At 60.1% G+C, this 11514-nt stretch overlaps 4 protein-coding genes across 4 annotated transcripts; 2 read left to right on the forward strand and 2 right to left on the reverse strand.

Moving 5' to 3' along the window:
• Positions 1-20: 20 nt before the first annotated feature.
• On the reverse strand, positions 21-1923 carry F5144DRAFT_632982 (uncharacterized protein; the record flags this gene model as incomplete). Its single annotated transcript, XM_066792519.1, has 2 exons — positions 21-1279; positions 1353-1923. 2 exons carry the CDS (start codon positions 1921-1923, stop codon positions 21-23), a joined length of 1830 nt encoding a protein of 609 aa, XP_066640407.1.
• A 2061-nt stretch (positions 1924-3984) lies between these two features.
• F5144DRAFT_595814 (uncharacterized protein) lies at positions 3985-5040 on the forward strand (the record flags this gene model as incomplete). Its single annotated transcript, XM_066790732.1, has 2 exons — positions 3985-4029; positions 4108-5040. The coding sequence occupies 2 exons, from the start codon at positions 3985-3987 to the stop codon at positions 5038-5040; spliced, it is 978 nt and encodes a 325-aa protein (XP_066640408.1).
• A 60-nt stretch (positions 5041-5100) lies between these two features.
• On the reverse strand, positions 5101-5734 carry F5144DRAFT_369706 (uncharacterized protein). Its single transcript, XM_066784477.1, has 2 exons — positions 5480-5734; positions 5101-5408 (listed from the first exon to the last, which is right to left on the reverse strand). Exons 1-2 carry the CDS (start codon positions 5616-5618, stop codon positions 5161-5163), a joined length of 387 nt encoding a protein of 128 aa, XP_066640409.1. The 5' UTR covers positions 5619-5734; the 3' UTR covers positions 5101-5160.
• A 744-nt stretch (positions 5735-6478) lies between these two features.
• F5144DRAFT_595815 (uncharacterized protein) lies at positions 6479-11506 on the forward strand (the record flags this gene model as incomplete). The annotated part of the gene is made up of 8 exons (XM_066790733.1): positions 6479-7007; positions 7073-7595; positions 7929-8356; positions 8434-8680; positions 8756-9241; positions 9446-9788; positions 10391-10843; positions 11057-11506. The coding sequence occupies 8 exons, from the start codon at positions 6479-6481 to the stop codon at positions 11504-11506; spliced, it is 3459 nt and encodes a 1152-aa protein (XP_066640410.1).
• Positions 11507-11514: the final 8 nt, after the last annotated feature.

Consider the following 11514-nt stretch of genomic DNA (forward strand, 5'->3'; position numbering starts at 1 on the left):
TCATATCCATCTCCCCCAACCTAACGTCTTCCCGCCGCCTTCGCATCCGCCAGAATATCCTCAGCCGCCTTCGCGCTCAACATCATCGTCGGACAGCTCGGGAACGCCCCCGGCACCACCGGAAACGCACTCGCATCCACCACCCTCAGCCCAGCCACCCCCTTGACTCGGAACTTGGAATCCAATACCGCCAACGGCTCATCATCCCCGCCAATCGCACACGTCGACGTCGCATGATGTGAATACGCCTGCAGCTTAAAATACTCCGCCTGCTTCGCATCATCACACGACTCCTCCCCCTCTCCAGACGGACAGGGATGCAGCTCCTCGAACGGCAGCACGGGCTCCCCGGCGGCCTTCCACGCCTCGCGCAGCAGATCCGCCGCCTCCACCAGCTCGTGCAGGTCCTGCTCGCCGTGCTTCTCGTAGAAGCGGAAGTTGATCTCGGGCTTGTCCTGCGGGTCCGCCGACACCAGCCGCACCGTGCCCGCCTGCGACTTGGGCCCCATGTGCACCAGCGCGCACGTGTATTGGGTTGGGCCGTGGTAGGTCGGGAAGCCGGGCCAGAAGCCTTCGAAGGAGAAGGCGCCGCACCAGGCGAAGATGTTGCGCTTGGCGGTGGGGGCCGAGGGCGTGCGGAAGAGGAGGGTGATTAGGCCGGACTCGACGGGGGCGGCGCCTAGCGCGAGGAGTGAGCCTTCGTAGTTGTCGCCGAGGTTTTCGCCGACGCCGGGGAGGTCTTTGACGAGCGGGATGTTGAAGGCGGCGAGTTCGGCGGCCGGGCCGATGCCGCTGAGTTTGAGGATCTGGGGGGAGTTGAAGGCGCCGCCGGCGACGATGACTTCGCGCGTGGCGAGGATCTGCGAGAGGGGGCCCTTCGTGCCGGCAACGTGCTTGGGGTCGGCTTTGTACAGCGACGCGCCTTCCATGACTTCGACGCCGATGGCGCGCGGGACGGTCGCGTTGTCGAACAGCACGCGGGTGACCAGTGTGTGGAGTTGCACGGTCAGGGGGTACTTGGCCGGGTCGCCGAGCGTGGCGCGCACGTAGTTGTTGGGGCTGCTGCGCTTGCCGGCCGCGGAGGCATGCGTCACCATGTTGTAGAAGGAGCTGGTTTCGTCGCGGTCTGCGGTGGCTTCGTTGATGTCGCGGTTGACGAGGTCTGCGGCCGCGTCGGGGTCTTGGTTGGTCAGCTCGGCGAGCTTGCGCAGGATCTTGGTGCCCGGGAGCGAGGCGTTGGTCGCCCAGCTGTTGTCTGCTACTGAGGTGGCGAGCCAGCCTGTGTGTGCGTCGTGAGTTGAGGTTCTGGGGGATGGGACAGATAAGAAAGGGGTTGTGATGGTGTGACTTACCGTCGTATCCGTGGGCTTCGTCTCCAGCAGGCAAGTACTCGTTCCGCTCAATCTTTTTAAAGTACTTGCGCATGTTCTCGGCCGACCAGCTCTCGTCGCCCGTCTTGTTGACGATGATGTTCCAGTCGTCATCAGCAGGCAGGGCACACACTCCCGCGTTATGCATGGCGCACCCGCCCAGCACGGCGGCGCGCGGGTACTGGATGCCCAGCAGCTTGGCGTCCTCGGGGGGGTCCAGGCCGACGTAGAAGGTGCCGTCGCCCGTGTCCCAGGTTGTGTGCTGGAACTTGAGGTCCCGCTCCGGGTCGTCCGAGTGCTTGACCCAGAAGTCCCACCGCGTCAGCTCGTCGTTGGCCGCCTCGTTGAAGTTGGGGATGTCGGAGTACGTCGGGTTCTCGCCCTCGTCTCCGCCCGCCTCGATCAGGAGGGTCGAGTACCCGGCACGCGCGAGGTCTGCCGCGAGGGGCCCGCCGCCGGGGCCGCTGCCGACCACAATGTAGTCATATGATGTTGCGGCTGGGGCAGCGATGGCTACCGAGGCCGCAAGGGCCGACAAGATATGGTAACGCATGTTTGCCTCGTCCCGGAATCAAAGCTTGACTGGCAAGAAGCCGGCTGGCGATGGGATGGGCCAACTCTCGGCATTTTGTAGTAGTGAGCTCACCGTCAGCATGGGCTCTGAGGGGTATCTCCAATTGCAATATGTTTTCAATTCCGGATATTGAGGGGCCGCTGACCATTTCTCCAAAAGCTCTCAGGGAGCCGCTCATATGCGGTGAGATAACGGTTGCAGTGAGGGGACTTGCTGGTGTCATTGGCTCTGGCTAAAGTGAACACAGATGCGGAGGAAAAAGTAGGAACCATATGGCAATCTGTAGGGGTAGAAGGTTGGTCCCGACCGTTATTAGGCGGCGGTTATTCCTTGGCGGTTCCGGAAGATTTAGTACTAGGATTTGGTAGTCCAGTTATTGTCGAGGTTCTGGGTAACATACAGGGTACCACCGGGAGAGTGACGCTGACGCTATTTGCCATTCGTTATGTCCGTGACTCAAGAACGGGATGGGCTTCGAGAAGTTCTGCAGGTCCTCGCCCAAGGACCCTCCCGGGCAGTCCGAGTGTAACGGTTCTGGTCTATATAATGGTAACATTGCGTGGCTTGGATATAGCACCTAATCTTCTAGAACAATTCGGCGGATCAGAGCCAGGGCAGGCACCGTCAACATGGGCGGGTTTCGAAAAGCTTTAAGGTCGTTGTTAAGCCCGTTTTTTTACCCTTGGGGTGCATTATGCTAGTAGCTCAACACACGCCGTCTTCGTTAAAGTCAAGGCTGGAGCTTAGTCTCGCCTTGCATTATCGAAAAGAGAATATGTGATCAAGTCCGAGTTACTACAGGCTTCTAGTACTAAGGACCGCCAGAACAATTCTAGTTGTGTTGCGTTTCTTGATACTTCTTCTTGCCGATATCCAAAATAAAACATACGTCGGTGATGACACCAAATGCTAAAAAAATGTACATTTGCTGAGTAAAGAGGAAATTACTGCCGCTTCGACCTTGGAATTTAAACTCTTAGCTCCTTCAACTAGGTACCTACCGTAAGCTCTCAACTATAAGTCGGACAGCAGTTGCTGTCTCTTGGCGACGACTAAGAGGCCAAGAAAAGAGAGACCGCAACCTCGCCGTCCTGCAATATCATTTCTCTCTCCCCCGGAAGGAAGCCCTAGGCGACGATAAACAGCACGGTGTAGGGCTTGAAATCTTGTACTAACTCCATTACTGGAGCAACATTCTGTCATAGTAGAATGATATCCAGAAGCGTTCGATTCTGCCAACAGACCCGGGATAGTAACTCTTCAACAGTCCGACCATTATGTTCCATGTTTCGCACCGACATGCTTATCTGTTACTGGGCCCTGTGCTTCCTCGGACCACATCCCCGTGATAAGGTGGGTCAAGTTACACAAGGGCTTAATGAGAGAATCGGAGATACTGCCAGCAAGCCAGCCTAAAAAGCCGTTAACGTATAGGATGTGGTGAAACACGTATAGACCACCAGAGGTCAGCAATCGGACTATCGGAGCGGCATGACCCGACATCTCCGACAGGGGGGCTAAATCCGCCAAACACCGAAGGGATGACGACGACAGACTCAGCCGCTGCTGAAGGATCTATGGGTAGCACTGGTGTTAGCGGACATATGATCGTTGCATTAGAGTTAAGCTGCGACGGATGTAGCCGCAATTTTGTCAGCAAGACTCCATCAAGGCCACCCTGGAAGCTTGTCTGCTTCCGGAGTCCCGACACATCGGCCTGCTTTGTCACTCCCGTGCCTGTGTCCGGCATTTTCAGGGGTTGTATCCGGGGACGGCTTGGCATATCTCCGATCTTAATTCCGGCCCCCAACGTTCGATGCCGGCCCACGGAACACTACGATGTCCGCGGTGAAGTCGTGAAAGATGAGGGGGGGCAGTGAGGTATAAAGATGATCAAGATCATGTCTTTGTCCGTTCTCTCCCAGGTCCTCCATCAGCCGACATCAAAGCAAAGTCAGCCTTGATATCTTCACATCCTATCCCATTCTGTAACCAAAACCAACCAAGACTTACCCAGTCCATCCACCACTCAACGCCATCATGTCTACCGCCACCAAGCCCCTCGAGCGAGTTGCCATCATCGGCGTAAGTCCCATTCCACCCCACCCCCTTCACAACCTCACACCCCCCTCACCACCACCAACTTCTAACCCTTACCAACAGGCCTCCGGCCGCATCGGCGGCGCCTTCGCCAAATCCCTGCTCGCCACGGGCCAGCACACCGTGACCGCCCTCACCCGCGCGGGCAGCAACAGCACGCTCCCCGAAGGCGTGACCAAGATCGCCGTCAACTACGACGACGAAGCCTCCCTCGTCGCCGCCCTGCAGGGCCAGCAATTTCTCGCCATCACGCTGGGCGTCGACGCCCCGCCCGACCTGCACGGCCGCATCGCCGCGGCGGCCGGCAAGGCCGGCGTGTCCTACATCATGCCCAACGCGTACGGGTTCCCGCCGGCGAGCAACCCCAGCCCGGATGATATCTACGCCAAGTTTGCGCTGCAGCGCGTGGCGGATGTCACCGGGAATGGCGTGTCCGCGGCGCTGACGATGTCGTGCGGGTTTTGGTATGAGTGGAGTTTGGCGTTGGGGAATGAGTGGTTTGGGTTTGAGATCCGCGAGCGCAAGGTGACGTTCTTTGATGATGGGCTGAGGACCATCACGGTGAGCACGTGGGACCAGTGCGGGCGCGCGCTGGCAGCGTTATTGAGTCTGCCGGAGACGGGCGCGTCGCCGTCGTTGGCGGATTTCAAGAATGGGCAGGTGCTGGTGCACAGCTTCCGCGTGTCGCAGCGGGATATGCTGGATAGCCTGCACCGGGTGCTGGGGACGACGGATGCGGACTGGGAGATCTCGTACGAGCCTGTTGCGAAGCGGGTGAAGGAGGGCGCGGCGGAGCTGAAGAAGGGGAACCGGCGCGGGTTTGCCAAGACGCTGTATGGCGGCGTCTTTGATGCTGCCAACGACTCGAGCGACTTCGCGGGGACGAGCAAGACGGCAACCGAGATCCTGGGACTGCCGAAGGAGGACCTGGACGAGGCCACGAAGCGGACTGTGGACATGGTTATGAACGAGTGGAAGCCGTTTGAGGACTTGTAGTGTGTTGGATGTATGGGTGGTAGCCAAAGATGGGGTATAGTTTTGCTCTCGAAAGCAATTCCTAGTTACAATTTAGTCCCGTCATCACCTGCCCATGTGTTGAACCACAGTGGTGTTGTCTCAGGATCGCCGAGCACGTTTATTCTCGCGTTCCCCATCTGTGGGCAACACGGGCGCGGCCGTTGGTGTCTTTACGCCGCGCTGTTGATGAAAGCCCAGCTTACAGCCGACAGCATCGAAAGCCTCATCGCAGCAGGTCCACATGAACCCTTCGGGGTTCTCTTCCCGCATCTCCGGGTCATCAAAAATTTGCTCGGGGTCGCAGTCCACCCAGGCTTCATCGTTGTCATGGTTGATGACAACAGTGCCTAAATTTGCCAGTGTTAGTGATCGGAGTGCTTTGTCGTATCTCGCGGCAGCCACTGACGACACCACTCACCTGGGTGATAATGACAAGCGTCGGGCGCGTTCTGAACCTCGCTGTACGCCTCTTTGCAGTTCGAACATATGTACAGCGGCGTGGGTGGTTGACTGCTTTCCCCAAGGACTTTGGCAGCCTTTTCTAGGCCACTGAACATCTCTGCAGCCTTCCTCCTGGTGGGTTTACTTCACAAAGACCTGCAAGCACCGTTCGGAGCTCATGGTCGGTGGCATTTTGGATGCGCGCGAAAATGCCTCTGTTTTGCGGAGGGTTGACTGAGTCAGCCATTGTAGCAAATAACGAAGATGAAATTAGATGAAATTAATCTGCGTATCAGGACCACTCGTTCCTTCTTCAAAAGATGACAAGCGGTGAAAAAGCTGGTACGCGTCACGTGTGAGAGTTGAATCTCGAATTTTCACCCCAAACACGGAAGTCACGCGAGCGCACCTGATGGCGGACTGCTGGTCGTGCTTGTCTCTGTGAGTTGCTCCCACTTTCCCTCTTCATCCCCAAGTGGTCCAGACCTCCGTCTGTGCACCAAAAAAGAAGTAGCGTCAGCACTAATGCCGGCATGGGTGTTCGTCAGGCCTCGCTCATTGGTGGCCTTGATCGAAAATCAAGAACTTTCCCAGCCGTTTCACGCCATTTATTGGGTGGCTGTCGGCTGAACCCCTCAAAATGGGGTTATCAGTGCTGACTGAGGAGGAGGGATGCATTTTGCATTTTGGGCAAGTTCGCCATTTTTGAGAAAGCATCTTCCCTGGAGACTTGACGACTCCTCTCTCGTAACTAATCTCGTCTAAGTCGTCCGCTTGACCACGCTAGCCAGACGGTTCCTGTCTGTCGGGTCTGTTTGCGATCCATCATTCCAATCATCGCAAATCGCAACCCAATCGTCTCACCCTCCGGACCCTATTAGTTGCCGAAGACGGCCCCGCCCGCTCCCGCTACTTTATTGAATCCCGCCTCCTCCGGGCCCGTGTCAGGACCTTGTGTTCGGATTCCCGATTCCCAATGGGCAACCCTCAACCAACAAGTCGGCGCCGGCGAGCGGCCGGGACCACCGGGTCCAGGTTACGGCTGCCTAATCTCGTCCTCATCGCCAGCCTCTTCCTACACCCCTCCCACATCTCCCCGGCCGGCGCTGCCGCCGTTGGCTACTCTTCGCATCGGCTGCACGCCCGCGATGAGGGTGAGCATGTCGTGCTCGCTGACTGCCGCGACCAGAGCGGCGTGGTGTCGTCGCAGATCGCCTACTTCGAGCAGGACCCCGGCCCGCAGCCGAAGGACGTGGCTGTGGTGGTGACGACGCCAGGACAGGCCGCGCTCTGGGTCAACACCAACACATCCGGCCTCTTCACCGACACCGGCGTGGTGTTCCGGGCGACTCTCGGCCCGCGCGTCGACGAGGGCCAGTTCGCGGGCACGGGCGAGAACGGCTACGGCAATTTTAGCTGTTATCAGAACTACGTCAAGGACCTGTACATATATGAGAAGACCACGTGTTCGCAGGTCTATCTCTGCGATCACAGCGATCCGCCTGGTGAGTTCCCCCCCCGCTCGATGGGCGCGGGTAGCAGCGGGACGGTGCTAACGTGGAGCCAACAGAGGGTGGGGTCAGCAGTTCTTCTGGCGACGGCATGTCCCAGGGCACCATCATCGGCATCGCTGTTGGTGTTGTGGGCGGGCTGCTCTTCGTGATCGCCGCCGGTCTGGTGTTTTGGTACTTCCGACGGTCACGCAGGACCAGCCAGGGCACGCACACCCGGGTTGCCAGTGACAGGTCGGGCACGCTATCGGCCGGGCCCATGTCGGACGCCGGCGAGCCGCCCAAACCTCTCGACCCACTCCAAGACCCACTGCAAAGCCAGCAGCAGAGCCAGGCGGTCATGCAGCAGATGAGCGCCGTCTACGAGGTCGATGGCCGCCTGTTCCGCATCGAGATGGCCAGCGACACTGGCAAGTTTGAGCTGGATGGGCATGGCCACGACAGCGCCGAGCTTGACACGGCCAAGAACGAGCCGAGCACTGCGATTACCGAGACCAAAAGCGTCTCGCCTTTGACCCCAGGCCTGCCCGACTCGCCCTTAGAGCACGGCCAACAACAGCAACCCAAGTCTCCTCCGCCACAGTACGTCCGATGATTGAACTGAAAAGGGCAAAGCAGGAGGAAAATAAGTATCTACAGACGGTACAATCTGCTCTGTCAGGGGACTCAAAGTACCCCCATCCACGGGGGTGCAGTTCTCTCATCTCAATTCTTCCGATTTAGGCTTGTGTTGGGATTTCATGAGATATTCTTGTCACAGCGAGCAACTGGGAGGTGGAATTTGAGCTTTGAGAAGGAAGCGGGAGGATCAATGAGGATCAGTGGGGAGGTGACACAAGGAAAGCGGGGTTGCGGCACGGGTAGTTTTCTAGGGTCTGTCCCAGGCGCCAAATTAATTTGTTGCCTGTCCCGCAGCCTGGGCGCTCCTTCAGCTCACCGCTGCTCCCCAGCTGCAGCAGTTTCCAGCGCTCGGCAACCGGCAATGGCAGACACCACCACACCACGCACCGCTACCACTGCCGGCAACGCCGCTTGCCGCATGGCGCATCCACGGCGCCGCTCTCCGGGTGCCCGGCCCAAACCAATCCCGCCATCGGCACCGCGTCGCGCCATTCGGCCGCTGCTGCTGCTCGTCGCTCTGGTCAATCTCGCCTGGAGCCTGTACCAACTCCCGGTGAGCCGCGTGATCGAGAGCCGTCTGTGTCGCCAACACTATGCCGCCGCCGATCCCTCGGTGCTGCGGCCGGACGGGTCGGTGCCGGAGGAGCTGTGCAAGATCGACGAGGTGCAGCAGCAGCTGGGCTGGCTCCAGGGTGTTACGGAAGCGTCGTGGGTTGCTGGCGGTAGGAGCCTCTTGTCGAGTTGATGATGATGTCGATGTTTCGAGCTGGCCGTAGCATGTGCTAAGATGATGTAATAGACTTTGTCATGACCATCCCGCTCGTGTGTCTCGCGGACCACTACGGCCACCGCTTTGTGTTGTGTCTCAACCTTGTCCCGCGCGTCTTTCTGTTGGCGTGGACTTTTGCCGTGGGCTACTTTGACCGCCTGCTGCCGGTGCAGGCGATCATGGCCGCGCCGATGTTTTCGTTCCTCGGCGGCGACTGCGTCTTCAACTCGATCGTTTATGCCCTGGTCTCGGAGCTGACCGACGACCATGTGCTCCGGTGAGTTTTGGCTTCGCCCGGGACACAAGTACAAAACAGACACGGGTATGACAGGCTGGCTAACGCGGGCCGCAGCGCAACCTTCTTCGGTTACGTCAACGCCGTTTCATCCGTCTTCTCACTGCAGCTCGGTCCGGCCCTCGCCTCCGCCACCATGACGGCCCTCCTCTGGCTGCCCCTCTGGCTGGGCATCGCCATCCTGCTCCTCGCCGTCCCCGTCGTCTCCGCGCTGCCACTGCCCCAGCCCAACTCTCCCGACGAAGAAGCCGACACCGCAGCAGCAGCAGCACCACCACCACCGTCAACAACAGCAACAACACCACCCCCAGAAAGCGACCACGACCCGGACCCAACCGCCGAAGACGCCCCCCTCATCACCACCCCCACCCCACACGACGAGGAGGACAGCCCGCGCTCCTCCTACTCCTGGCACAAACACACCACCACCCGCCTGCACACTCTCCTCACCCTCCTCCGCCACCCCACCCGCAACCTCACGCTGCTCTTCACCGTGTTTTTCCTCGCCTCCCTCGCGTCGTCCGACACCAAGCTGCTGCCGCTGTACATGTCCAAGCGGTACGGCTGGCGGTTTGCGAGCGTGGGGTATTTGCTGTCGGTGAAGGCCGTGTGGAATTTTGTGGTTTTGGCGGGGGTGGTGCCGAGGGTGTTGAGATGGAGGCGGGGGAGGGTGGTCCAGGCGGGGGCGCAGGTTGGGGCTTCTATGGGGGGTGGTGGTGGTGGTGTGGGAGCAGTCCAGGCGGGGAGGGATGGGGCGGATGCGCAGAATGTGGTGCATGCGTATGTGTGCTTGGTGTTTTCGGTGCTGGGGGCCGCGGCGATTGCTGTGTCGCCGACGGTGGGGGTGTTGGTGCCGTCGTTGTTGGTCTATGCGTTGGGCATTGCCCTGCCCATGTTTACGTACTCGCTGCTGAGGGCGCCGAGTATGATGGCGGCTGGAAGTGCGGATGGGGAGGGCCATGCTGCGCAGATGTTCTCGGTGGTCATGCTGGTGCGGACGGTCGGCACGCTGGTGGGGTCCATCGTGATGCCTGGTTTGTGGGTGACGGGCATGCGCATTGGGGGTTGGGCGTTGGGCTTGCCGTATGTGGTGAGCGCACTGTGCTATGCCGCGGCGGGCGTGGTGGTGAAGAGGATTGTGGTTTGACATGTCAGGTCGTTGGTGGTCTAGGCCCGAGTGATTGAGCCGGCATACAAGTCCTCCCGACGGCTGAGATGCGGTCGCGGCCTGGCCGTGCCTGTCGTCGCCGCCACGTGAAGTGATCGGGCCAAGTGAGACCGTACTATTGTCGGATGTCCCGGCAGATTGGTCCCGTTCAGTCGCTAAGGCAAGCCCCATTCCGGCCTGAGCTATTCGGGATAGGTGGGCCAAAAACAATAGCTTCCGGCGAGCTGAGATCAATGTGGAACGCCACCGGCATTGATTCGCCGGTTCAGGGGCTAGCTTTTGTTAACAGCCCACGATGCTGGTCTAGACCCGCCCCATCCCCACTGCTCAGCTCTAGGGCAAACCACCATGCGCTGGGAGCCGAATAACTACAAATACCTCGGCGTCGTCGTCTTGTGCAGCGGGGACTTGAAGCTTGGCCATCAGTAGTTCTCAGACCTCCCCTGACCATGAAGACCGCCTCCTCCCTCATCCTCGCCGGCGCCGGCCTCGCGCTCGCTGCCCCTGGGCAGTTCTCTCGCCAGCTCCTGAAGCGCACGGGCTACGATGTCTGCGAGAACGACTGCAAGCTCCGCGGAGCCGCCTTCCCGGACAAGCACACGATCCAGCTCTCTCTCGAGAACAACTTCTCGGAGCAGTGCCCGCCCATCTACATTGGCGATGCCAACGCACCCACCGCGTCGTCCAGGGTCTGCCTTGACTTTGTCGGCACCAACATCTACTTCAACTTCGAGGCCTTCCCCGGCTACAACTACAAGAACGGCGCTGTCGCTTGGCAGCTGAGCGGCAGCTCGCCGTCTGCCCCCACGAACAACCTCGTCTGTGACCCCAACGGCAGCAACGGGCTCCTCTGCAAGCTGCCCTTCAGCGACATCCTCGGCACCTCCGCCGCCAGCCCTGTCAAGGACCTGCTCGCGGGCATGTGCCCCAACGGCGACCGCGAGGCCCTGGGTTTCTACCTCGAGTTCTCCGGTGAGGTCGAATCCACCGCCGACGCGTCCACCACCACCTTCGCCAACCAGCCCGCCTGCACCAGCCGCAGCAGCTCTGGCCAGTGCCTGTCCCGCGACACCACCACCCCCTACATCGGCGTGGTCTACCGCTGCTCGACCTGCAACGTCGACGCCTGCCCGCCGGTGGAGCCCCCCGTCACCACCGCCTGCGGCCTCGGCACCGCCTTCGGCTACCAGTCGGCGCAGAAGTCCATCGCCCTCAACACCCAGTCGGGCCAGGGCTGCAACCGGTGGGGCTGGTACGCCACGCCCACGCTCGCCGAGTTGCAGGCCGGCATCAGCGGCCCGCTGTACGTCGGCGCGGGCAACAACGACATCTCCAAGGCGACCGATGTGGGCATCTGGGTGGCTACCGCGAACGCCTCCGGGCGCGTCACCGTCACCTACCTGCTGAACGCGCCGTACGCGCTCGCCGAGATCCACGTCGACCTCGACTGCCTGCCGATCGACAAGTGCGCGCCGGGCCAGTATACCTTTGGCAAGGGTGCCTTGGCGGATGTGCTTACTTACGCGACGACCCCTCTCACCTACCCTACGTGCCGTGGAGGTGCTAAGGCCGCGCTGATTGTGCATGCGGCTGTGGATGTCATTGTGGAGGGCACTGTCTGCCCGCCGAAGACGGATTAGGGGGTTTG

This window comes from Chaetomium tenue, assembly GCF_020726465.1.
Source record: "Chaetomium tenue strain MPI-SDFR-AT-0079 chromosome Unknown F5144scaffold_6, whole genome shotgun sequence".
In the NCBI taxonomy this organism is placed as follows: Eukaryota; Fungi; Ascomycota; class Sordariomycetes; order Sordariales; family Chaetomiaceae; genus Chaetomium; species Chaetomium tenue.